The sequence below is a fragment of the Cyanistes caeruleus genome, chromosome 6 (assembly GCF_971803275.1).
Source record: "Cyanistes caeruleus chromosome 6, bCyaCae1.hap1.1, whole genome shotgun sequence".
In the NCBI taxonomy this organism is placed as follows: Eukaryota; Metazoa; Chordata; class Aves; order Passeriformes; family Paridae; genus Cyanistes; species Cyanistes caeruleus.
The window spans coordinates 62365988-62393583 of record NC_141706.1 but is presented as its reverse complement, the minus strand read 5'-3'; the positions used below and the strand labels follow the sequence as shown (position 1 = coordinate 62393583).

Here is a 27596-nt window from a genome sequence, read left to right as displayed (position 1 = left end):
TTCTGATCACCTAAGGGGCTGCTGTTCACTCAGAAGTCCTTCTCTTGCTGAGTCTGTGGCCAGCAGCCTTTTCACATGTCCCTCTGCAGTGTTTGATCCATGCCAGGAGGTGACAGAACAACATCTGGCACTTTGCAGGGTTCAGTGGATAACACTTGACCTCAGTTTCCCCAGGGCTCACAGCTGAGGAAGACATCAATGCCAGTGTCCCAAGAGAGCCTTTCCTGAGGTCAAGGAGGACAGAAATAGTGACTTCCACTAGCTATGGCATGGAAACCTGCTCCAGACTTCAGCAGAAGGGTAGACAAGATGCCCAGAAATGGTGAGATTTGGGGAATTTTCAGGCAATTTTCTGCTGTTCTCCAAAATTATCTTTTTGTAGTTTTATTTTCTGTGGAATGTTTCTATCACAAACCCTCACTTAAGCACCCAGATTAGGGAATAAGTTACACCCCTTGTCTAGTTAATATAGGCAATACAACTGCTCACCACTGCAACTGAAGATTTTACCTATACAGACATAATTCTATTTCACGGCATTTGAAAACTGCCAGGGGAAAAAGATAAGCAGGCATATATCACAGAATGTGAGAAAAAAAATCACACATTTCCTCCAAACTGCCTGTTGTGAAGGGTATTGCACCTCATCATCTTCCTAAGGTTTTTTGTTTTTTTTTTTTTAAAAAAGTCTTGCCACACAGCCACAATGGAGCTGTCAATGCAGTTTTACACAGATCCCCAGTAGGTGTGAGACAGTGTGATCTCCAAAACTCTGTTTGTGTTCATGGAGGATTTGGCCTAAGGTGTTAAAATCTTTACTGCAGACAGATTCATAGATCTATTATAATTACATTTTATCTACTGATCCAACCTCTGACTGTTCCTAGTGCCTTAATTACTAAACTTGGATTTCTTCCAGGAAGAGATAAACACCAGTAGACAGATGGGGAGAAAAAAAAAAAGGATAATTTAACATTTCCCTGAAGAAACAACACAGAAGAAAACATTTAACAATAACCAAAACTGAGAACAGATTAAGATGTTCAGTAGTCATTGTTCATGAACAAAATCAGACACACTAGAAAGGGGCACAAGACGTGTTACATCTTCATGTACCCAGCTGGTCCCTGGTGATCACCCACCAAGGTTCCTCTTGCCCATCAAATTACCCTTTTTACTGGACTTTTGGCACTATTTACATGGATTATTCAAAGGTACAACACACCACTGAGAAAATTTTCTTGTTATTCTACATGAGGCTTTACTTTCTGATCATCACAACTTTGGCTCTGTGACCTGTTGGCTGCAGTTCTGTGATGCCACAGGAGTTCACCACTTTCCTTGCCATAATTTGTTCTGTTTTTCAGCTGGGAATAGAAATTAAACTAGAGGTAACACACAGGTAATTCATATTAATCATCACAACTTCTCAATGCTGCAGAGGGCCATGAGAAGCTTTCCTATGAGTCAAGAGGGCAAAAAAGCATGAAAGAATTTTGGAAGGCAGAGTTCCCACAGAACCCTTCTATCAGTCCTAGGGTGTCTGGGATGAACAAGAGCTCCAGGAGATCTGTTCCAAGTCCCTTCCTGGATGTGCACCCCACACACACCTGCTGCTGCCTGTTGGAGAAGAGCTTTCCATAAAGACCTCACGTGCACACACTCAGAAAAACCCCACCTGAGCAAAACACTGCTCTGCCCACACTTTTCCTACCCAAAGAGAAGCCAAGAGTACAATCTAAACACACAGAGGAGCTGGTTTATTTGCTGTGCTGTCACAAGGTGCTCAGAGGAGGGAAGGACATGTCAAGCTTGCAGACACTGTGATGGCTGCTTCAGGATGTGCTGTGGGATATCTTCCAGCTGGTGGCTTTCAGTTTGCTGACAAAGGCCTGCAGATTCATTTTTAAGGGGTCACAAAAAGTAGGAAGAATAAAAGACTAACATCAGAGCATTTAAATGCACTTTTACAGAAAATAATAGAGGTGCCTGTCTGTAAAAACTGCTGAAAAAAACTGTTCTTGAAAAACAATGTGGGAGTGTTCCCTGTCCCCATATCAAACCCCTGCTACCAAATCCCAGACTCGGTATAAAGAAGGAAGGAAGATGAGTGTGTCTTGCTCTGCAATCTCATCTCTTCTGCTTGCCTGCCCCCACTTCCCAGGGGGATGAACCATCCAAACTCAGCTGGAGCAAGTTCAGCCTGAGTCTTTCCAAGCCCCCAAACACCAGCCAAGAGCTCCGTGTGCATATGGGAGACAGGGACTGAGAGAGGAAAATCCCCCTGTACGGTCACAGGTGGACAGGCAGTGTCCACAGCTCCATTCAGGGTAGGATTTGGTTCTTAGAAGAGTTGCCAAATCCCACGCAGGGCAGAGATTTCACTTCTCACATGATCATTCCTTCAGTGTGAAGCAATTAACCAAATCTGGAGCCCATCCCTGCACAGCACCCAAAATTGCCTCTTCCTGTCTTAATTTGGATGCTCATTTTTCTATCCCTGCTGTACAGTATAAAACCATAAATCACATTTCCTGGAAGAGCAGAGGAAAATGCATACCTTGCTCATCATACAGGACAAGACAGACATCATTTAAATACAGATGTTCTGAAGATGATGCAACTGAGACATTTTTTCAGAAAATCAAACTTAGCTCTAAAACCATCTGGAACTTGAAAATGAGTACAGATTTCCCAGTTACATCATTAGAGTTTCAAAAATAGTCCATTACATCAGATACAAACTAATTTACCTGCATTATTAGTCTTCATTAGTTGTATTGCTAATCCTCTCAGGAGACTCAGCTGTGAACAGCAACCACCTTGAGCAAGGCTAAGTGCAAATAACATCAACAATTATCTTTTTACCTGTTTTTGACATTTATACAATTTGTGCCAAACTCATCCCAAGAGCAATATAAAAATGACACCCTGGGTCAGTTCAGTCCCCTCCCCTCAAATCTTCAGTCAATACTCATTTATTTCCTTAGACAGATTTCCTATTTCCCCTAATTAAGCACATTCTGTCTCAGACACCACATATTAAATATTATTTAACATTTAAATATATCCTATAATTTCAATTTTTTCTCCATCCAACTGTCTCTCTTGGTTTTTGCAGTACCATCAGCTCTTTCCAAGAGAGCAGAAATTATTCAAAACCTTAATCCTAGCAAACATCTTGCTGCCTGCCTTCAGGAGGTATCTAATGAATTTCCATTCCCTGGCAAAGGAGAAAGCCTCAGCTTTCACCTACATGTTTGTAGGTTATTGTGGAAAACTGTGCATTTCTTTGTCTCCCCAAAGCCAGAGAAATCTCCTGTGGCCTCAGCAGATTGGCACTGCTATGTCCTCTGTACCTTCAGAGCCAGCTTGAGGGCCAGCAACTTGCCAGCCTGAATTAGGGATGGCCTGACTGCTCAAACATCACTTAACTAGGTTTTATTTAAAAAGATAACTCCATGAGATAGGGTAAACCAGCCAATTAACCAGGAGAAAGAGAAATGTGTACATTTTCCTCACATCCCTTTCACTGACTTAGGATGTGGGCCCAGATTCTCTACCATTTTGAAAAGGTTACACATATTCCAGATTTTTCAACACTCTGTTTCACAAAGTGTAATTTGCTCAGTCTCTGCTTTTCCTGGATGGTCAGTGTCAATTCATCATCTTCAAGTAATTCTCATGGTTGATTTCTGCTATTTATTTATTTAATGTTTCATATTAACAGGGACAGAGGCTCTCTTGAGTTGCTTTAGAAGTGTTGCACCACTAAGTCAGTGAGGTTATTAACAAAACAGAGGAGTGTTTGCACCAAAGGCTGTTCAACACCTCCAAGATATTCCTAAATACCCAGCCAGTGCCACTGGGGTAACGTTGTTGTCACCACCCACTTTCACCTCACTTTTATTTAGATATAGTCTTAAGATTCAAGATGGCGTTTCCTTAGTCAGGGCCATTTTATCAGCCACAAAAGACAGAAAAAAGTGATTGTGTTTGTCTTGTGAGATGTCACCCCAGCTATGGATTGTTACAAGTTAGAGCAGGTCTTGCTGTGACCACAGTCCTTCCCAACCATGGGGCCCCACAGGTCTCTCCCCTCCCAGGGAACACCAGAACACGAGCACTGGAGCCCTGATCTCACTGACAGCAAAGGATTCATTTTGCTGAGCAACCCTTGGGTCACTTGCCCAGGAAGCAAAGTGAGTTTGCTTTGCATCTGATCTCAGCCATTTATTGCCCACCACTATGCTGACAGGTTTTTCTGAAGAACTCCCCTTCATACTTCTAGTGACCCTACAGCCAAATCTTCCACATTTGAAGTATTCTTTTAGGGAGAGAAGGGGTATACCTACATAAATGAGCTGCAGCCTGTCCTGTGAACTTCCCAGTGAATTGTCCCCAATTTTCTGTGGGCTTGGCTGCAGTTCCTGTTCATTATGTCTGCAGACACTTGACTGAGAGCTCTCTGTAATGGAAATATTTGGCAGCTGGGCTTTGTGACCATTTTTTCTGCTGACTTAATTTCTTCTTACCAAATACTGAAGGAATGAAGAAGAGAACAGTTTTAAATAATGAGGATATTTGAATTGGGAACATGATGCAGCTGGTTTAGTACTAAGAAAAAAGTAATAATTTTAAAATTATTTTTGTCACGTGGTAAAGAACTGCAGAAAGGCACTGGAAAAAGAAAGCTACTTGCCATCAGCAAAGGTGATGAAAACTCGTGGTGTGAAGGAAAGAACTCAGTGGTAGAACTCAAAGAGGGACCTGATTTGGCAACGCTCAGTATGAACCAGTGAGTGCCCAAGTGGCCAAAGGGGCCAGTGGCACCTGCCTGTACCAGCAGCAGCGTGACCAGCAGGACCAGGGAAGTGATCCCCTGTACTGGGCAGTGGTGAGGCCTCACTTCAAATCCTGCATTCATTCTTGGGCTAAAATATTCCCTCAGCCTCAGGAATTCAGTCAGCCCCTTGCTTCCTTCAGAGTGTTGACTTGTTTGGCCGTGCACAGGACCCACATTTCACAGCAAGGGGCTGAGGCTGAGACACAATCCTACACTGTAAAGAGAGAAGCCCAGGAACCACTGCAATACCATCACAACTCCTCCTTAGTGTCCAATAAAAAAATATTTCATGTGATGGTACACATCAAGAGTGTTTGAAACTGAAAGTCATTATGACAAAATGATGGGATTTCCCCAGATTTTCATTTTTCTAAGCTGTGAGGAACAGAAATTACAAACACAGATCCAAGATAGCAACGGTACACTTGGATTTAAGCATTTACAGGCTAAGGGAAATGATTAAGTTATTAATGATAAAAATGTCTTCTGAATTCACTGTACTTTTGCCTTGTGTTGTGTTCTGAACAATAAAAACAATGCACTTGTCAGCAGCAAGAAGATAATAGTTTTCATAAGGGATGTTTGTGTCTAGCACAGCTTATTAAGAAAGTTTATATAAGCATCATGTCCCAGTACCTAATCCACCAAAATAGGTCAATCAAGCATTGCCAGAGAAAAAGAAACTTCTTTTTTTTAAAATAAATCATTTGGGAACTTATTTCAGCAGGGTTCTTTCATTTTTTTCCAGCGCCAGGGATTAATGTGTATATGATAGAAGCTACATGTGTGACTTTGGCCTGTCAGTTCTTTCAGTTCATCAGTGCATTCAGGAAAAGGCAAGTTTGGCTTTTCCACACTGGGAGACGGACAGCAGTGCACCTCTGCCAAAATACCAACACATCACTAACAAAATATCTTTACCAGCAGCCAAATACACAAATGTTTGGATTCTGGTGATGCTCCAGCATGTGCAATTCTTGTCTGGCAGATGCTTTTCTCCCTCAGCCTGTCCTGACTGAGCCACCACTGCTGCTACCCACCCTCTGAAAGGTGGGATGCTGCTGGCACAGCCTTTCCCTGCTGCCTTGTTATCTCTCTCAACATTCAGGTCCTACCACTGCTGTTGTTCCTGCTTAATCCTCGGGATGACTCAGAATAGTTGCCACAGTGCAATATTAGTTTGCTGTTTCTTTGCATAAAATGTTTTGTGTTGCACACCAGGAGAGTAAACAGAGTAACTCTCACTTTTAAAGGTGGAAAATGAGGGCCTGGGGAACCAAAAAAACGTCAGTCTGAAAAAAAAAATAGCACGAATTATTAAACTATCTGTTTATAAACACCAGGAGAACTATAAAATGATTTTAAAAAAGCTAGAGTGAATGTCAAGAACACATTGTACTCAACCCAAACTCATTTCCCTCTTTGACAGGATGAGTGGGAAAGCAGGAGGTGGTAGATGTTGGATGTCTTGATTTCAGTGATGAGAAACAAGGGAAGTGTGGTTTCCAGGAGCTTTTGAAAAGGTGTCCCAACAATCTGTCCTCAGACTGAGAGCACACATTGCTGCCGGGCTCCTCAAGTGGTCCATCCTGCTCAATATTTCCATTCATCATGTTATGACCTAAAGTAAAGCCTCAGAAACATGCAGGTGGCCTCAGTTAGGAGGGTCCTACCCACCAAGGAGGGCAGGACATGCCCACAGACACAGCAGAGCTGGGTGTGAGCAGGCAGGGCCGAGAGACAGGATGCTGGTGGGGAAGGGGATGCACTCCCCCTCCAGGCTTACAGAGCTGTGCCAGACCAGCGATGTATCATCAGCCACATACCCCTACAGACACACCCTTAAGGTGTTCAAGGTGTGAATTAGGGTTAGCTGTCAACCTAACCTAATTTGAAATTAATCAGTGAATCCACCTTTCACTGCCTTGACAGCTTCTCTGGCACTCTCTGCAAGGGAAACATCTACTGAAAATAAAAGTATAAAAACCCCAAGATATTTAACACTGGCTGTCAGTAATATCTTATTTAAGCAAGACAATGTGTCCACAGCCCTGTCCCATGCTGTTATATATTTCAGAACAGTTAGCAATAAATATCTGACTGTATGTTTAGAGAAAGCGACAGCAGCTGGGAACATTGACAAGCGAGCTCCATTTCCCTGTTATTTACTGTTCAGCAGAGGTATTGATAAGAGAGCTAGAGGGAGGATGCACATTTCTCTCCATCTGCTTTATTATACCACTGTAAAGCACAGCATGAAGGTCTCTGTAGAGTCAAGTGGAGAAAATAATAACTAGGTTTTAGATGAGAAGGAATTTAACTTGCATTTCTTCCATCCCAAACTGATCCCACCATACCTTTCAGAAAGGTGGTGTCACATATGGAAACCTTCTGCCAGACCTTTTTTCTCCTCCTCACCTGAGCCACAGGATAATTCGATCCCTTCCCATGGGCTTTCAGATTCTCTTCCTAGTTTAGGTATTTATTAAAGACAAAGTCAGTCTGACACCTGAGACAAGTGGTGGGAAGTCAGAGGGGAGATATCTGTCTTCTCTACAGGGAAGCTTGTCCCAGTTTTCTAGAGCTGAGAGCAGTTCAAATCTCAATTAAAACACTTTATTAGTGTGCAGGAGGGGAAAGCTCATCAGCCAGCAGTGAGTTGGGTACCCCAGGGTGAGATGGTGGAGCAGCACCGTGAGCAAGCAGCCTCTGAGTCCCTCCTCTCTCCAGTGTCCCCACAGATCACCTGGGTCTGCATCCAGAGGCAAGGGACAAAGACCTCAGTGCAGCCTTAAGTTCCAGGGATTTTCTACAAAATTCTTCTGGGAAGCTGGTCTGTTGGGGCACGAGCTGACGATCCAGACCCCTGCCTTGGTCCTGTCTCCACCTGTGGGGCAGGACAGGGGCTCCCTGGGACTTTTCCAGATGGAGGGAAGGACACTCGATCTGCCCTGTAAATTACAAGCCTCTGTCAGCACTTTTGGTGTAGCTGCAGTCTTTAATTACAGTTTTCAATTTAATTTTTGAAGTTTTATTCACAGCTAGAAAAATACCATTACCCTCATTTCACAGCTACAGATTAACAAAATTGCAGTGAAGTTCTGGGAAACACAGCAGGAGATCATCTAGTTCTGAGGCAGGAAGACATCCCAGAGTCAGCACAAAGTACCACCAGGCTTCATCTTTGTGACCTGCTCTAAAAGAGGGGTAGCAAGAAAAAAAAGCAGTGCTTTTCCCAAAAGGAGCATTCCCCACAGGATATGTGTGATGAGTAATCCAGGGAAGATAGTGGAATGTCTTGTGTACTATGACCAGGTTTTTGCCTCACCAGGTATTTTGCTCGTGTTACTGATAGCACCTTAGGGCATTGGAATGGGAAGAATTCAAACTTTGCTTTCACTGCTTACTCTGCTGACTTCCTTATTCATATTTAGGTGTGTCAGCATCAGCTTTGCTTAGCATCCATATTCATTTTAATTTCACGTTGCTCTCCCCTCGCTCGATGCCATGCTATTTGCAGAAAGAATTACCCACAGCCAGGCCAAACACACTGTTGGGCAATGAAGATGTTTCTGTGCCTGTCACATTTCAAACTTGCTCTCACTCACCACAAAACCCACAGAAGGAGGATTACACTGGAAGGAAAAATCAGCGGCCACAGCCCAATCATTGGCTCACAGTAATTTCCTCCCATCAGTTCAGCTTCTTACCCTCACTGTATTTTAAGAGTGTATTGGGGAAAAAAAAGGGGGAATCCTCCAGGGATCCTCCTCTCTGCTTTCATCTGAGCTAGATAACCTCCAGCAAAGGGAGCAATCATCTCGTCCCTGATTTTCCCGTTTTGTGGACAAATCAGAAATGGGATCTGCTGCTGAGCACCCTGGCTTAGGCTGCTGTTCTGTTAAAAGGCTCTCAGTGACCACTAGGTGGGGAGAGAAACTTATTGTCCTTAAATCCCATGGAAAATACGCAGGCAGCACGGTGTGCTCTCACTCCAAAAACTCACATTTAACCTGACCTTTTCCCTCCCTTCCCAGATGTGTAGTGGGGCCATGAGCTCGATGTCATTAGAAGAACTCTCAGTATGATCTGCAGGTTTCATTTGTGATCTCTAGCTTTTCTGGACTCTGTTGCAATCCCTGAGATATAGGATCTTAAATTTGTTGATGGTGTGGAACTAAGTTTAATATTATGTACAGGAAATGTTGGGCCAAAGTAATTTTTAGGGGTGAGTTCCTTACTGACAGATTTATTTGGCAGAGGGATTTGGACTATTGTGTACTTCTTCAGTTATTAAATGGAAAGTACTTTCAAAAAGAACTGGGTTTGCAACTTGTGAGTCCTAGGAGAGAATGGTCAAATTCCAAGAGCTTAAGAAAGATGTCTGAAGAGATGCAAGACGTGAATTATCTCTCCAGTTATCTCAGAGATGCCAACATTCCCTCTTTCCAAAGATTCTGTCATCTAAATTCTCATTAGATAAGTACTCACAGGGGTGCCTGGGGTCTGTGGAGGGGTGGGTTTCCCTAAAGAACCATCAACCCTTCTCCACTGGCAACCAGAAGCCCCAAGTCAGCCACTTTTATGAGCTGCACTCAACTGGCTGGCACGAATGTGAGCTTGTGTGCCTAAATGCACCAAGGAGCCTCGCAGTGTTAGCTCCAGACAGAAATGCACTTCACCCCTTTCCCATGAGGACAGACACAGCTGATGAAGGTGCCGTGGCCAGTCCCCACTCACACCCAGCTGGCTTCTTTAAACCTAGGCTGAGAGCGCGGCTGCAGCACAAACACGTCCTCAGAAACCCGACCTCCTGGTATTTGCTTTAGAGACAGAACCAGAAGCTCTCCTTCTCACTTTCAGCCTGAGCTGAGAACTACAACAGCACCCACAAACAACTGTGGTTGCTATAAAAATTGTCTCTTAGTCACCTTTCAGTAGCAAATACCTTGAAAGCATTTGGCTTCAGTAGCTGTAAGCTTCTCACTTCATGCCTGGTAGTAAACAACATTATCCTTCAAACTAGATGTGAAGGTTGCCATGGAGCTCCCAAATCTTTCTGGTCCAAGAGAAGTTAATGTTTCAACTACAGCATTTTGATGAGGATATTCTGTGTGGTCTTTTTCCTCCACATTCCCTGATAGAGGAATCATTACCTATGACCAAATAAGAGAAGCACTTGGCAGCTACTGCACTCATCTACCAAGTTCAGCTTAATGTACTTCCAAGAGGAACATCTGGCCCTGTAATTTTGTTCCTTGGCAATGCAGCTGTTGTCTGCATGGCTGGCTACCCCTCTCTGCTGGCAGCTGTGAAACTGCACTGGGGTTTGCTTTGGACACAGGCTTTATGATGTCTGGGTGTTCTTTGTCCTTTCCTTCTCCCCAAAACTGCCTACACCTAGGAGTGACTTTGCTTTGCAAACAAATGCAAGGTGCAGTCCCTCAAATTTCACCTCACTGCAGATGGAGGCAGCTGGGGAAGAACAACAGCATGGGCCTATTTACCTACTCAGCAGAATTAGCAGCAGGTGTTAGTGAATTTAACACCCCACCTGCAGTTAACAGGCACACATCACCACATGTGCTGCCCCATCCAAGGGAGGAGAGGAAAGGACTCCAGTCTCAATCACAGGCCGTTTTATGGAAGCTTTGCTGAGATCTTAAGTGAATCTGAGACATAAAATAATGAGTTTTCAAGGGAATTTAAATGTCAGATTTGTCTGTTTAACAATAGTAAAAATTTAGGATGTACAGGTCTCAGGTCACCACCATTAAATCTGCAGAAGGGAACCCAGCATTAATAACTACATAAATATATACTCTGCTTAAACACAGAGGAAATGGCATGAACATGAGTATGGGGAGGTTTAGGGAAAAGTTTTTCTGCCAGAGGGTGTTTGGGCACTGGAACAGGGAATTGACCACAGCACCAAGCCTGACAGAGCTCAAGAAGAGTTTGCACAATGCTCTCAGACATGTGGTGTGATTCTTGGGGTGTCCTGTGCAGGGCCAGGAGCTGGACTCCATGATCCTGATGGGTGTCTTCCAAGTCAGCATATTCTGTGATTCTCTCATTCTACGCTGACAGCTGTCACTCAACTGTCCAGTGCATTCAAATCTTTTCAGAAACAATTCAGATTTTACAAAAGACTCGTAAGATGAACATCCCAGAGAAATGCCCAGCACTAAAACAATTAGAGATTTTCATCTATGCTGGAGGAGAAACTCTTAGGCAGAAGAACCAAGGTCTGTGCTGAGAAAAGGTGAAAATGTCAGTAATGTGGCAGATACCTTTAAAGCAAACTTTGTTTCGGGAGAAATCAACCTCGCAAGGGATATGTGAAGCAAATTGGTTAATATTCTATAATCACAGAATCATTAAGGTTGGAAAAGACCTCTGAGATCACTGAGTCCAACTGGTAACCCAGCAGCACCCTGTTAGCCCTGAACCATGTCCTGAGCCAGCAGAGAACACTGAATGATGTCCTTGTGTTGAGCATCACACCCTTCCTCGCTGAAGGGGGAGTCTGCAAGATGGGCAACAACAGGAGAAAAGACAGAATAGACTGTAAATTACTGAAGAAAAATGTATCAATAAGGAGATGACAGAGTCCTTGATTGTAGCAACCAGATCATGGCTGGAATTTGGGGTAAAGTCAAGATACTCCATACAAATGAAGAAGTATCTTCCAACAGAGCACTTCAAGTTCATCAAGGAAAGGATGACAGGAAATAGCCTTGTTGAGGTAGAGCATACACTGGGTGAGCACTGCCTTCAAATTTCATTAGGGTAAGGGACCCTGAGACAAAACACTCCATGAAGCTAAATGTTTGAGTCCACTGGGGAAAAATGAACAAACAAAACAAAAAACAAAAAAAAATTTGCACATACTGTGGCCATTGTCACTGTGTCTGGCCCAAAAAAACAGGCAATTTGATGTGTCCAAGAATTACTTTGCAGCAGTGTGCTCCCCCAGAAATGGGCAGAGCAGGAGCAAAGTGCTCACAAGAGCACTGAGAACAGGGTTTTTGTAGAAACAACAGAAAAGCCCACCTCAGAAAATGTAAGAATTCTCCATCAACTAATGAATGAAAAAACAAAACCTTTCTTTTAAATTATTTTGGAGGTGACAAGGCAGTGTTCCCTCAGGAACAGGGACATAAAGGGTGTTAAAAGTCCCCTACCTGCCTGCTCCACAGAGAGTGGGTGCTTGGATAGACCACAATAACAGAGCTCAGTAGCTCAAGGTGACACAAACACTGTTTTTAAACTCTAATGTTCCCACTTTAGTGCTCCATGTTTTTTCTATCAAAGAGTTGGAGCAGTTCCCCAGGATCCAAACCACAGTTGGCCTCTGACGCTTGGAATAACCTTTTGAGCAGATAAACCCCCCATTTTCTGTCAGGTACAGCTGAGTGTTTGTTACTGCTCCCTGGTGAGTTGCTATGAAAACCAGTGTCAAATTAATAAAAGCCTTAGGAAAAAAATGTCACAGGGTCAGACACTGCTCCATATTTGGGGCTGTTAATTACAGAGAGGCAGGAGGGGCTGGGATTTCACCTGCTGGCTCTCTGCTCACCGCGACTCGTAAAACAGAAAATGCCTTCGCGGCTGGACACGGAGGTCAGCTGTGGGAAGAGAGAGAGAAGGAGAAGCAAATAGCTTGTTAGGGTTTGAAAGCTCAAGTTCTCCCCCTGCATCTTAACAGCAAAGCTGTGTGTGTGCACAGTGGGAACAGCAGCTGTGAGCAGCTGCCTGTTGTGAGGAGTAACCTCGTGGTTATGGGAAATTGCTTGCCCCACAAGATCCGTCCTGCTCGGATGTAAATGTGGTTTCTACACTCTGGAAGGAAGAAAAGGAGGGATATGATTGTGCACCTGAGAAGATCTTATGGATGCTAGCTTTGGAGCAGGCTGCAGGCCCATGGCCTCTCAGTCCTGCCTGAGAAGCTAGCCTGGGAATTTCATAGGAGGATTTCCAAACAATCCTCAGAGACAGAAAACAACTGCCAGGTGCTGTTTGTCTGTCCTCTTGTTTTCCCTTGCAGGAGGGAGTCAGGGGGGTGTTGTGCCCCTGACCAATGATGGTGATGTAGCACTTTGCTAACCAATAAGAGTTTCTTTTCTGTACCTTCCACATACCAGTCTATAAAACAAGCCTGAAGCAATAAACCAGGGAATTCCTGAAGTAATAAACTAGAGAATTCTCATATTGAAACTGCCTTGAGAGTTTATGTCGTTCTTTATAGCCATTCCCAATCGGAATGACAAGATCTGATATCTATATTGTCATATCTTTTTGTATTCCAAGCCCATTTTGAACCTACTCTTCTGAAACCCCAAAATTTGCCAGCTTGTTGGTTCCTAAACTGATTTGTGCTGGCTGGGAGCCAAGGGACTTGCCAGCCAAAGAAATTTAGCTACAGGAAGTGTCCAGACTTAGATTTTGTCTCTTGGGGCATAGCAGCAGCAGCTGGTAGGAGCTGTGTGATGCAAAAAGTTCAAGCACAAATTCAAGCCCAGTCAATGGGATGGTCTCAACAGAGAGAGGCAACAACAGGAGGATGAAAGAGCTGAACTAAGGAAAGGCCCCTGTGTCATCAGGTGTTCGTTGCTGATGTCTTCACAGTCTTTAATACAGCTGGGTAGGGAGAAGGAATGTACTTTCCTACAGGACATTTCCAGGCAAACATCTCTGCTGTAACAGAGAGAAGCCCTGACCTGAGCCCTGAGAACTGTCTGCTGTGCTTGAGTGGCAGCAGAAGGACAGTTTACACAGAAATCACAGAATGACAGAATGGTTGGGGTTGGAAGGGACCTCAAAAGCCATCTAGCTCCAACGCCCCTGCCTTGGGCAAGGACACTTTCCATTAGACCAGGCTGATCAAAGCCACATCCAACCTGGCCTTGAACACCTCCAGGGATGGGAGAACCTGTGGCTACAGGTTCTGTGGGCAACCTGGGCCAGGGCCTCAGCACCCTCACGGTCAACAACTCCTTCCTAGTATCTGATCCAAATCTCTTTCGGTTTGAAGCCATTCCTCCTTGTCCAATCATGCTCTGCCCATATAAATAGTTCCTCTCCAGCTCTTCTGGAGCCCTTTTTGGTACTGAAAGGTCACAATATGGTCACTCCAGAGCCTTCTTTTCTCCAGGCTGAACAGCACCAACTCTCTCAGCCTTTCCTGGCAGCAGAAGAGCTCCATCCCTCTGATCATCTTCATGGCCTCCTCTGGACTCAGTCCAACAGCTCTACATCTTTCAGTTTTAGCACCTTACACTCAGTCCTTCCCAAGTGCTGCAGAGTAGCAGGTCCCACAGCAGGAAATTCCCATAAACAGCTACTCTGGCCCCCAGCTCGCACTCAGAGCAACCTGCTTTAGGCACAGCACATGACTCCAAGGCATTTATCTTAGCCAGAGATAACCAGTGGTCACGAGTCAAGGGCATGGGCTGCTATTTCTGGCAAGCCTAGAGCCTCACACATCAGCTGGACAATACTTCTCCTTCTGGTTCCCCTACTGTCCCTTGCACCTTTGGCCTGCAAGAGGCTGGAGCTCCGAGTGTCCCTGTCCCTCTGCACAGTGCTGGGCGTGACAGGAGCGTGTTCCCCCCACCATCCTCAAAGCACTGCTGGGTGCAAACCCTGCCAGCACAGAGCCACTGGAGCAGGGGCCACGGTGGCAGGAGGGCATTTCAATCAGGATATTATGCAAACATTGAATGAGAACACAAACCAGACCTTTTACGGTAATAAAAAAAGCCCTGGTTAAGTTTTCCCTCGTTTCCACAAGCATGCACTCACCCCAGTTCCATCAAAAGCAAGGCAGGCAGTGACATGGTTGAGTGCTGAAAGGCTGTTGCTCTGCTATTCACGGCATGACAAGTCGCAGAAAGAGCTGTCACATGAACCCACTCTCAGATGATTTCCCAATGGACTGTTTTCCAGTCCTCCTTACCTCAGCACAAATTTGGAAAAGGACTGTTAACAGAACCTGGTCAAAAAAGTTGGGAAATATCGTGAGGACAGATTTCTGAAGAGCTTGACAGCTCCTTTTCTGGGAAAACCTATAAAGTAAGTTTATTTGTGTTATTCCATGTATTTCACTTTTTTTTCCCCTTTCTTTTCTTTTTTTTTTATTATTTTTCACCAAAAATTAAAATGTAGCCCAAAATTATCCTGGTGAAATTGAAAGAGGCATTAAAATGGTAGCAATCTAAGCAGTACTTCCAAACTGACAAAAAAAAAATTAACAGCACTCAAGACATCTAAGAAAGAAGAGAAATGTATGCAAGCACCATGCCACTATTCAGGTATTTAATGAATGGCTTTAAATGGGGATTATAATTTGTAATGGTTAACCAATAGCTAAAGTAGAAAAATTGGTTCCAAAGAGCATTTTGAATGTGGATGAAGCTCTGAGGATGAACTACAGGAAGGACAAAAAGGAGGATTTCAAATGTGTGACAAGCTGAAATGAAGCCTCTTACTCCTGCTGTTCATTTGCAAACTAAGGATAGGGCTGTCACCCATGACAGAGGGAAAGTCACAACATATTCCAGGATTGCAGCCTTTCTAGGGCTGAGAGATCTGCAGAGAGGACAGGGAGGACTGAAATGCTCTTGGAAGCCATCTGCTTTCTTTGCTGTTGTGTACCTGAACAGCACCTGCCCCGTGGTTTCCTGGCTCAGCTGATGATGGTGATGAAGGCTGGTGGGCTCAGGACTGAGTGTGGGAGCCTGGCTGTGCTTCACCCCCATCACAAGCCCTGCAGCCCAGGGGATACAGAGGAGTTGCTCTGGAGGGTGTGACCACAATGGATTTCTGCAGCTCTGTGCTTGGGTGCCCAGGTGGGAAAAGACAGCAGTGACTGGAGGAAGGCTCCACTGCTGGGACCCCTGGCAAATCCAGGGCAAGACATGGTCACAGGGCTCAGATGAGCTGAGAGGGCTTCAGGAAAAGCTTTTCCAGGGAAATCTTCTACTGGATGATGCCTACTGAGATCAGGCTGTGTCTGCAGATTGCCTGCAGGAAAATTGGGGGCTGTTCTGCTCCTGCCAGTGATGAGCAAAATCCATCACAGAAGTCTGAAGTGTAAATTACTGATGCTCATCAGAGGCTTGTTGTCTTCAAGCCAGTTTGTCTAATATTTTGCTTCATCTGTGAAATAAACCCACTTGGTTTGAGATGTTTGTTCATCTCCACTCTGCACTGATCCCCTCCTGAGAGAGGCTTCTGCCCAAAATCCACCACCACAGGCAAGGAGGAGAAATTATATGCTCTCTGCATATCAGAAAATGTAGAGTTCATCCCAATGCAACCCAAATTATCAGATCTGATGCCTGCAGGGTGAAAATCACAGATACAAGAAAGAAAACTGATCTTTCTGGCCACTTCCTAAAAGTTTGCTGTAACAGCAACCTGTTGCTCTGACTATACCTGTTGTAATCTGACTATTACCAAATATCTCCTGAAAACAGTAGAAGAGTTATGTTGGAGTTAAGCTCAGTCAATAATATTTCACTGGGAATGGATCCATTTATTATTCACTGTAGTTGTCTCCACTACATCTGTTTAATCAAACAAAATTGGAAAATCTTAGGAGTCAGTTTTGCCCACTAAATCTCCAGAGGTGTCACCAGTGCAAAATACACTGCCATGAACCAGGGTTGGTCCCAAATGCTCCTAAAATAAGGAAAAGAACCTGTAGGGATCCCTGCCATTCAATGGCAGGCACTGGGAGCAAACCCAGAGAGCTCTGAGATGGTGGCTAATGTCCAGCCAGGCTCATTTTACATAAATGTGCCACTGTGGGAGAATAGGGAGCATGGAAAGGGAGCCCTGACCCTTGCAAGCTTCACAGGGCTGTCTCAGCTGATTGCAGCCCAGTGCAGAGCACAGCACCACTCTGCAGGATTCAGCAGCCACAGATCCCCCAGGATACATTATACCTGAATTTCACAGAAGGCCACCGCTAAAAAAGCAGAGCTTCCTCCTGAGAGGTATCAGCGCCCTCTCAGAGAGGAATGAGCCAGACAGTGACAAGAAAGAGGAGGCACAGATGGGTGAAGAGTTCCTAAATCAGCCTGAGTGTGCCATGAGTGCCCACCACGTTGTGTCTGCAGGGCTGAGACTGCTGCTCCTGCCACACACATCAGCACAGGAACACTGACAGCTGCATTACCTGCAGCAAAAGCCCTGCTTCTGACTGTTTTCCACTCTCCCTCCCCCTTTCACTGTATGCTCAGCTATTTGTAGGTCCTGAGGCTTTGACCTAAGGCTTTAACCTTAAGGCTCATGTGATTTTTGGACATTACAGCAGCCTAGGTAGGGTGCCTACGTTGCTCACTCATTTTACCACCACAGACACCTTTAAAGCAAGAGGATGATTTGGCAGTGTAAATAAAACCTAAAATTCCTACAAAAGGAGCAAAGTAACCCACTGCTGCCAGCACTTCTCCCGTAATTCTCATCACTCATCACTTGTGGAAAATCAAGCTGTCCCTATAGCGAGAGCTGAGGAACGTCAGCCAGCAGAAAACCAGTGCAGAGGGGGAAAAAAAGAGCAGAAGAGTTTTCTATGCATTTTCTCCTTTTAAAAGCTCGTTGCCAGGTTAGACCATGGGTGGCAATCAGTAATTTGGCTTAGTTGTGTCATGGGCCCACACCCTTCAAACAAGGCAGGAGCCTTGCCCTGAAGATCAGCAGTATAAATAGACAGGAAAAAAAAAGGATTCCTCATTCCTCTTTCACTGATGAGGGCTTTGCTTGGATGATCCACTCCTCTTGTGCCAGTCTGAGCAGCAGGTTTGGAAATGGTGCTCCTGGGTTTCACTGCAGTGCTCTGGCACAGGGCACTGCTGAGAACAGGCTCAGCAAGGAGACACCACATCCAAATTGTGCCATCCCTTTGCTTGCCACCTTGGTCCTCCTCCCGTCTGCCTGCTCCTGGAATGTGGAGGCAGCAGCAGCCTTCTGCTTATTTTTGAGCGGAGGCAGAAAGATCACATGAAGCAAAAAAGCACATTCCCTTCCTGGAAGCAGCCTGCTCCCTTCTTTCCAAGAGAGTAAAAACTCTGCATGAATGTTTTATGAATCAGACGTGTGTTCATTTCAACGATAAAGCCAGCTTGGCAATTTGGGCTGGAAAGGGGGAAGCTGCAAACCTACAGATTCCAGCTGGCATGTTTTTAGACACGAACCTCTTCCCCCATTGGAAACATTACATTTGGACCCATCTAACTTGGGGAAGTTTCTCTGCTTTTAAAGAAATTGCAGATTATGTCCCAAGCGTTATCAGAGGTGAACAAAACAGATTTGTCCCTGTAATGACTTCACTGAGCACCTGCACACACGGCACTAATTGATCACAGTGTTGGTGCTCTCAGTGCTGCTTGATTTCCTGATTGCAGCCCTTTTACATTCCCAGCAGTCCACCATCTGCAGAGGAAAATGCCATTTCGAGATGCAGAAGAGGCATAGATGAGGTTTCTCTTTGTTTAACCTCCTGCTGTACTGCCCAACCTAAAATAAATGTAATTTAGGAAAAAAATCTCTGTGGAAAACATCATAGGTAGGGAGAAAGAAATTGACTGAAGTGTTGTTTTTTTCTGCTATGCTAATCCCAGGCTGAATTCTTACCTAAGTCCACTTCTCCCCACTGAGACAGGGAGAGGTAAACAGCTTTTGAGAGAAGAGAAGAGAAGAGAAGAGAAGAGAAGAGAAGAGAAGAGAAGAGAAGAGAAGAGAAGAGAAGAGAAGAGAAGAGAAGAGAAGAGAAGAGAAGAGAAGAGAAGAGAAGAGAAGAGAAGAGAAGAGAAGAGAAGAGAAGAGAAGAGAAGAGAAGAGAAGAGAAGAGAAGAGAAGAGAAGAGAAGAGAAGAGAAGAGAAGAGAAGAGAAGAGAAGAGAAGAGAAGAGAAGAGAAGAGGACAGCCATACAAGAACACAACTAGAAATCAGAGAAGGCAGAGGAAACAACCAGTGATTTTTCTGGAAGGAAATGAGAGAATTCTGATGCAAACAGGGAGAATATGCACTAGGTGCAGATATTCCAGTATCCAGAGGGAACTTTCACACCTCCAAGGAAAACTGATCCTCAAAGTCCAAATTCAGATACCTATGAACAGAAACAGCTGGAAATGCAGACTCTGGGTAGGTCCCCCCAGCTGACACCCAGAGCACTGTCTGCAGTCAGTGATACAGAATTTACTGTGAGGTAACAGGGAGCACAGTCTGCCCTCCCTGTTCACACACACACAAGCACACAACGTGAGCAGTTCTCACTTTACAGCAGCCCCCTCTGGGAAGCAAGAGGGTTCTCTGCTGGACAGGACATGGAATTTCCTTTGCTTGACCTCCTCTCCCAGAAGCCTCTTGTTTTATTAGCTCATCTTTGCAAGGGGAAATCCAATGGCACTAATTATATCCATGGCAGCAGCTGGAATCAGGGAACCCCCACTGGTGGCATGGACCACCACGGTGGTGGTGCTGGTGGCAGCTGCCTGGTGGGGTGGGATGGCTGGGGAGAGGCTTGCTCTCTCTCCACAAGCCTCAAAGCTGACTCTTGATGCTGCCCATCAGTAAGATGCCTCTAAAAAAGCTTCACACAGAGCACTTCCACCCCTCTTGTGGTCACTGTTAAACTATCCTGTTTTTTTCTCCTGAATTTGCTGCTTCTGCTTTTCAATATATCAAATTCACTTGAGGTCTCAATGAGCACTTCACTGGGGTGTGAGGCTGATGGATGGGGCTGACAGCAAGAAAGGGGAAGATAAGATGGAGGGAATAAGGATAAAATGTTCTCATTTAATTAAATCTTAGCACAATGTGGAGGGTCATCCAGGCAACCCCAGAAAAAACAGGCACCACCCCAATATCTAACACTGGAGGTGAGAGATATGATGATTGTGGGGATGTCTTAAAGTCACAAAGATTTTTTTACTGCAAAAGGCTGGCTCTTACAACAACATAGTCCAGACAAAGTCCTGAATTTGATGGCCAGGGAAACTTGGTTTTGAACAGCACAGTGATAGTTAAGCTTAATATAGTTCTGCTATGTTCAGTCCAATACCGACACAATCCCTGCCCTAAAAAAAACAGAATCTAAATAGATTAGACAAAGGATAAGAAAAATGTGAGAAGATTTGCCTGAAATCAATTTACAGTTCAGTAGTAGTGCCAGAAATTTCATTTCCTTATCAACACTGGTAGGTGGAAGGAGAGTGGCTGAATGTGTCTATTTCTAGCAGCAAGACATAGGGAGAAAAGCTTCACAGCAGTGTTGTCACCTTCAAAATCCCCCACCCTGGGGAGCTTCTTAAGGGTGAGAATGTAGAGACAGATCTGTTTGGTTTAGCCAGGAGAGCATTTAGGAGAACAAGACCTAGGGAAGAGTAAGACCCCCTTAAAATCAGTGGGGTCTGGTGAGGAAAATAGTTAATGCAGAACATTGTTCTGACTGTCAAGTTTTAAACTCCTAAGATTGCACAAAGTTAGACCACTGCATTTCAGGAGGAGCTGGAGAAATGTGGGGGTGGCAGGTTGGCCAGGGGAAGAGAGTAGGGAGAGCATGACAGAGCATCATATCTCTTTTTTCCTCCTGTAAGCCTGCCCAGGAATAGAGAATAGAGTTAATTTGCCAAGATATTGCTAATTGCAGAGCTAATTAAAACATTGCAAGTCCTTCATATCCTGCAGATCTTCTCACCTAAATTTTTTGCACCAGCCTTGAACTTGCTAGGTTCAAGGAAGCAGTCCCAGGCAGCCCTCTCTGACCTGTGCTGATGAAGATGAAGGTGATGCATCCCCACAGCACATGGGAGTTGGAGATGCTCTGCAGTCTCAGGAACAGATCTGCTGCCAGGAAATTCATTAATTAACGAAAGGTCAGAGGCAATTCATCTAGAGCAGAGATTGCCTGAGAAACTTGGCTAGAAAGGTGACATCTTCACAGTGCTCACAGCACCTGCCCATATCCATTTGTGCCATGGTGCCCTTGGCTAGAAACTTGTAAATCAGTGGGAAACCAACTGGGCTGGATACCTGCAAACCACACACACATTTAAACAAGATTTCCAAGCATTCAGACTAGTTGGCTTTACTTTGATATTTTTTTGCTTCAGACATTCCAACCCATGGCTCGTAACCAGGCTGCCCTTATTGGGTTTGTGAGATGGTAATGACTGAAATCTTGTGAAAAAAGCTGACCAATTCTAACCTGATTAGTAAAATAGAAAAAAAAAAAAAAAAAAAAAAAAAGCCCTGGGTCTAGACTAAATCATCAGACCTTCTGATCTTTGCTAATGATTACCAGTAACCCCATGGCTTCCAGGCTGGGGCTTGAGGGCAGCTCCATGGTTCAGAAGTGCTCTTAGGGGAGCTGAAACTTGCACAGCAGTGCAGAGGGGTCAGCTTAACCTACAGAATTGCCACTTGCCATTTGCAGGTTAACAAATCTTCTGTAAAATGTAACAGGATTGCCTCAAACTTTGCCAGGCTGCTAGATGACAGGTCTGGCCTGTTAATTCAGACAACAAAGTCAAAGCCAGCTTGGTAAGTAAAACAACAACAACCCCAGAGTAGCAGAGGAGTAAACACTCTCTCAGCCCCCTGAGTTAAGTGCTGTAAAACAACCTGATCAAACTCTCCTGAAACTAAATCAGCTCTTAAAATATTTTGATCCAGCTGATCTAAATTTTGCCAAACTAAGTCATGAGATTAAAGAGAACATGTGTTTTTAGTCTGAATGCAATTCTTATTTTATTACTTTATCATCAGTCCTCTGAAGCTGCATATATCACCTATATAGGTAAAGCAAACTTGTAGCACTGAGTTTGAATTTTGCAGGTCAGATGTCAGCCTTCCCCACCTCCAAGATAAACTCCTCCTGTTGGCTTATTCCAGGCCATCCATTATTTAGGCTCTGCCATCACAGCTGCACTTCCATTGTTCACTCTGAGGGATATAAGGTGTTTTATTGATGCATTTTTAACTAAAACTGGCTCCCCACAAAGCGTCCTGTGCATCAGAGCTTAGAATTGGAAGGGTTTTCAAAGACCTAAGCAGTTCAGGAAGAATTTCTCCCTTGAAAGGATGGTCCAGCATTGGAATGGGCTGCCCAGGGAGGTGGTGGAGTCACCACCCATGGAAGTGTTGAAGAAATGATTGGATGTGGCACTCAGTGCTGTGATTTAGTTGATGTATGATAATGGAGCAAAGGTTGGACTCGATGATCTTGGGAATTTTTTCCAACCTTAATGATTCTGGGATTCTCCGATTCTGTGATCCTCCAGTTCAGCCCCTTGATAGCTCAAGAAAACCTTTAAATTTTGGAAGAACCTTTTTTTTAAAGGGGAAGATAGAATAAAGTCACTTTAATCCTCTAGAAAAAAAACCAGCAAGGAAATTTCATCATTTAACCTCTTGCAGGAGACATGGAGGTGGGCACAGTCCTGCTGAGGCTTGCCCAGCTTTATGATCAGGGAGGAATGAGCCACAGGGATTTTGTTGCAGGCCTAAATCTGGCCCAAGTAGCATTAAATCTTGCCTTAACTGGAGTATGTGTGATGTTGAAAAAAGCTTGCAGATAGATTATGCCAGTGTAACACCAGAAGCAAGACAGCTTTTGCTTTTGTCTGATAGAGGCAGCGGGGAACTGAACCATGAATTGCTGGAATGTTTTTCTTCCTCAGGCTCTGCAGTTACCTTGCAACAGCATGCACCTACATATTTGTCAGATGTTCCTCACAAGGTCAGCAGGCTGTAAGCAAAAGCACAGAGGGGATCAGGGTGCTGGTACCTGCTCAGCTGCACAGACTTGGAGCTTGACCTCGATTACAACTAGAAATAAGATTGAAGAATAAATCCCTGTAATATGTGCTGCACCTCAGGATTTGAGGTTGCTGATGGTGGAAGTCATCAGCAGAGCAATTGCTTGGAGAATGGGGGTTCTGATGGCCAGAGCTCACAGGTTCTCTTGGATGAAGCTCAGCCTTGGGCTGCAATTTGAAGCTAGGAAGATGCACCTCATCTCCTAACTCTGGGAAATTTTAGTTTATATATATATAATTAGGAAATTAGCATTTCAGTGATGCCTGTGATAGGTGTGATGCTGGGCCATTCACTGCCTGCTCAGATCCCTCTTATCAGCAGGGAGAAGGATGAATGAGATGAGGGTCACAGGGCAGAAATTACTGAATGACCAAGACTCCTGGTTAAAGACAGCAAACAGAGCTCCCTGGGGCTCCCCAGGGGAACAAACAAACCTTGTTCACATGTTTTATCCATCTCCCATCCCTTGAAGTGTTCAAGGCCAGGCTGGATGTGGCTGGGAGCAACCTGGTCTAGTGGAAGTTGTCCCATGCCAGGGGGATTAGGACCAGATGATCTTTGAGGTCCTATCTAACCCAAATTATTACAGGATCCTATAATTATACCACTTCTTGGGGAAGGTGTCCAGAGCTGATCCAGCACAGATAAATCATTGAAGAGCTCTGACAGACTTAGCCTGTCCAGGGGAGGTTGCAGGTAGGTCTGCCATGCCCCTTCACTACAAAAAAAATTGAAGGACGCAAATTTTGGGACTACAGAGTTCCATTATAATGGCTGTGTTTGTCTTAATCATGCAGTTTGGGGCTAAAAGGATTCCTTTCTAAGGCTGGGTTGGTCTTTGCAGTTCCAGGTGTGCAGTACCCCAAGCTTGTGTGTACTTTTGGGCATTTATCTCTCACCAGGTGTGAGCAGGGCAGGGGGAGTGTTTATCACCCGTGGAGTGCCAGCAGGGGAGGGTTTCCCCCTCTCAAAGCCTTCCAGGCTCGTGCAAGGGAAATGCAGCTAGCAGGATGTGCTGGGCTGCTGCACTGGGGTTTGTGTCAGTGTCTGGCTCGCTTCTGCTGGAAATTGCAAAATCTTTCCTGTGCAAGGAGCGGGAAGTTTTGCCCTCTGTGTACATGCAGATTGTTGTGCGTTTAAATGGGGAGAAGACTTAGTGAAGCACCGGAACAAACCAGAGGAGGGGGAAGGAACCGTGTAGTTCAAAGCTGGTTTTTCACAGACTGCTATACAGGGTTTTTTTTTGTTTGTTTGTTTCATTTTTTAATTTCTCTAACTCTTAATTCCACTTTATTCTTTCTGTCTGAGTTTACATCTCTACATTAGGAGGGGAAAATCTGTCTTTTGGGAGGGATGGGGGGAAAGCAGGAATGAGGGGAAAGGCAAGAGAAACTTTCTGAGTGTGTGAACTGAAAAATCAGTTATTTATTCTTTATAACAAACACTTTAAAGAGCTACAGAGACAAAAAGTCGACATTATCTAGCCAGTATATCTCCTCTCTGCTTCTCCACCTCCCCCTTTCTCTTTCCCAAATGGGAGAAAATACCTATTTGAGATCAGAGGAGGTCGTGCCTGGGACAGGGGCTCGCAGCCTGGCTGTGCATATCCAGGGGTCCTGGATTCTTCCAAATCCTCCTCGCTGGTGCCCTGAGAGCAGCTGGAGTGCAGGATGGAGCAGAGAGCCTAAAAAACTTCATTCTGCAGGGGGACCTCTAGTGTTTTCCTTTCTCCATGTCCTGGCAGAGTTCCTCCAAAGTACAAATACACACAGAGCTCCCATTGTTTGCAGCCCTTCACAAGCCCACTGATCCTAATATGGAATTCAGCAGGAAACCCATGATTTCCTGACACACAGCAAGCTGGAGAAAGAAAGGAAAAACTCCATTAAAAACCTCCAGACTCTCCTCCATGTTAGAAATGAAATGGAAAATGGAGTGGATTTAACAGGAATCCCTGATTCCTGCGGCCAGGCTGGAGGAAGGGAGACGCGGATCGAAGCCGCAGGCTGCTGATATTTCTGAAGTCGCAATAAAGACCGAGAACAGCCGGGCAGGATGAGGATTTCCTGACTGGGACAAACGAAAAAGGACAGAGCACTCATTTATTTTTATTTTTTTTTTTATGCAATTCCTCTCTGTGTGTTTAATTTATTCACCTCGATGATCCTCTTGACTGATCTGGTAACTGTTAGAAGCGGCTGTGACAGCCTGGAAACATTAGTATGATTTCCTGAGTTTGAGATTTGCTGCTCTCCCCCCCCCCCCACCCCCCTCCTTCTCCAAACTCAGGAAAAGTCAATACAATCGCACTTCATTTTTCCTTCATGTGCACTTGGAAGTCCTGGGAGCAGCAAGAGCAGCGGCAGCAGCAAGAATGAACTGCAAGGAGGAAAATGACAACTGCACTGACGGGAGCAGGAGCAACACCAAGAAGATGCTGAAATGTGTGGTGGTTGGGGATGGTGCAGTCGGGAAAACCTGTTTGCTGATGAGCTATGCCAATGATGCCTTCCCAGAGGAGTATGTGCCCACTGTGTTTGACCACTATGCAGGTAAGAAAGTGCTTTAAAAGAAATTTAATCGAGCGCTGCGGGACAGCCAGGTGGGAGGTGAAGGAAGCTGGAGGAGAGGACAGCTCAAAAGGGATGCAGGGGTTACTTCTTGTCCAGGAATGTCATCCAGGCCTGGATGCTTGCCAGGCAGCTTAGATGGCAGCTGATAAAATTGGGGCAATGCAGGATTTATTCAGAGAACTTATTTGTTTGCTTCTGATTTTTGTCTTGTTTTTGGCCAATAAGAAGCGTTAGGGGTGCAGTTAAATCCACTGTGTTCTGGGACAACAAATGTAATTCAACCTCTATCAATTTGTATTCTTGTAATTCAACCTCTATCAATTTGTATTCTTGGTTAGTCTTTGAAGTTCTGAGCTTTGCAGTCTGCTGTTAGGAAGACTCTATATATATATATATATATGTAATATATGTATATATTTATCTTTTTATATTTATGTGTGTGTGTATGTGTATATATATCCTATCACAATTTTGTCCCTCTTGGCAAATGATGCATAAATTACAATATCTATATCTTATTTAAGGAATAATCTTTGGGACTATATCCTATTTAAGGAGTGATCTTTGAGAAAACCAGCATAGTCTCTTTCCAAGCTGTCAGTATGTAACTCTCCTTTCAGAGATGCTTGCTACTGCATCTATAAACAGATTTTAATACTACAACTTCATGGTAGTGAAAAGCAGAAGAGGTGATTGATTTGAATCCTTCATAGTAGGGGAATTTGTATAAGAAAAAAGCACAAACATAATCAAGATCATCAACGATATTCAGTGCATTGCTGTGCAGAACAGACCCAGGGATTAAGTACAATATTCACAGGCCTCTTTCTGTAGCAATTACTGACTTTATCCAGCTGCGTCCAAAGTTATCACACAGATGTCCCATAGGCTAAAACTGGTGTTCAAACATCTGCTTAAATTTTACTAGCCCAAATTCTGCTGTTTTTCTTCTCACAGTGCTCCTTTGGCTTACGAGGCTTTTTTATGAGATCCCTGACACAGATTCTAGAAGCACTGCAAAAACTCATTGCTTATCTTGCAGCAGCAGTTGGAGTTTCCCTCATTCTCTTCCCACCTCCTTAAAAACTGAATTTTCATGGTGTGGCTTATCATAGATTTGGTATTCTGTAATGGGAAAAATCCCTGTTTGCATTCTGGCTCCACATCAGGTTTAGCAGATGAACTGGCCAAAGGAGAAAGCTGTGTAATTGCAGAATCTGTAAATGGAAATGTGAAGACCTTTTCCTCCACAAGAGTGGGCAGTGTCATTTCTAATGCAAGCAGCTCTCTCTTTTCTCTGCCTTTCTCACCAGATAGATTCAGTGACCACTTTAGAAAATAACATTTCCACAGGCAAGACACACGACAGAATATTGCCTGTTGGAAATATGTGCTTCCATGAGCCAAAAATCCCTAAAGGCTGCCTTATATTGCAACAGCACCCACTTTCTCCTGATAACTTCAGATCTGCTCATCCCTTACAAAGTGCTGACCCCAGCACCCACTGCCCTTCTCCCACTCTCCTCCATTTCCTGCAAATACCTCTGCTTGTGGAAAAAGCCATCCCATAGCTGGTGCCAAACCACGTGGGCATCAGTCTTGGTGGTTTTGGTGTGAGCCTGGGGGCACACACACGTGCCTGGGGGCTGTGCACACCCAAGGGCAACGGCTGGCACTTGGTGGGGGCACCTCCCTGAGTTTCTCCTCCCTAACCAGCCACAGGTGACTTGCAGGGACTTGCTTTGATTCCCTTTCCTCTGTCAGAAGTGTTGGAAATTTCCAATGGGCTCAAAAGTTACTGAGGGATACGAGGGCTGAGAGAAGAATGGGAATATGAAACAGCATAATCCTGATTTTCTTGAGGTAAAAGGAATATGCAGGCACTTTTAAATCAAGCCTCATTTTTATGATTTGAAGATATAGCCTCAAAAATATCTCTAGCTATTTTTATCTGCCTTCTCAACTACTACAGCACACAAATATAAAAGTATTTTCAATGAGAAAACTCATAAAGATAAGGGGAAAAAATAGCTCTGTATATAAACATGCTGTTCTGAGACAACCCCTGTCCAGTGGCAGTGGTCAAAACTAGCATTGATCACAAACAGAATTTCAGTTTTTTGAGGAATTCCATCATTTATTAAACCAATTTCACTACAAAATTGCACACAGAGTTGAGCAGTAGAAATTCCTTCTAGAGCAGACTGCTAGGAAAAAACCCCCACTCATAAAAATATCACATGGCATAAAGTACACCACAGCCTATTTAAAATACTATTTCAGTCAAGGGTATTGACTGAGCAAAGAACTCACTTGGGGAAACCTTACCCCTGAGCTTGTAGTT

The 27596-nt window shown here is 44.4% G+C and overlaps 1 protein-coding gene and 2 long non-coding RNA genes across 3 annotated transcripts in view; 1 reads left to right on the top strand and 2 right to left on the bottom strand.

Moving 5' to 3' along the window:
• Window positions 1–1739: 1739 nt before the first annotated feature.
• On the bottom strand, window positions 1740–14718 carry LOC111929725 (uncharacterized). The gene is made up of 4 exons (XR_002864816.2): window positions 14654–14718; window positions 12410–12477; window positions 2754–2833; window positions 1740–1892 (listed from the first exon to the last, which is right to left on the bottom strand). It is a non-coding gene; the product is annotated as an uncharacterized LOC111929725 (long non-coding RNA).
• LOC147652753 (uncharacterized) lies at window positions 6983–10323 on the bottom strand. The gene is made up of 2 exons (XR_015287933.1): window positions 9795–10323; window positions 6983–7797 (listed from the first exon to the last, which is right to left on the bottom strand). It is a non-coding gene; the product is annotated as an uncharacterized LOC147652753 (long non-coding RNA).
• A 9710-nt stretch (window positions 14719–24428) lies between the features above and the next one.
• Window positions 24429–27596, top strand: part of RHOJ (ras homolog family member J) — a 60973-nt gene continuing 57805 nt past the window's right edge. The window contains exon 1 of the mRNA XM_023927379.2: window positions 24429–25231. Within this exon, the coding sequence (XP_023783147.1) occupies window positions 25054–25231 (178 nt within the window). The 5' untranslated portion in view covers window positions 24429–25053. The remainder of the gene's footprint in view (window positions 25232–27596) is intronic.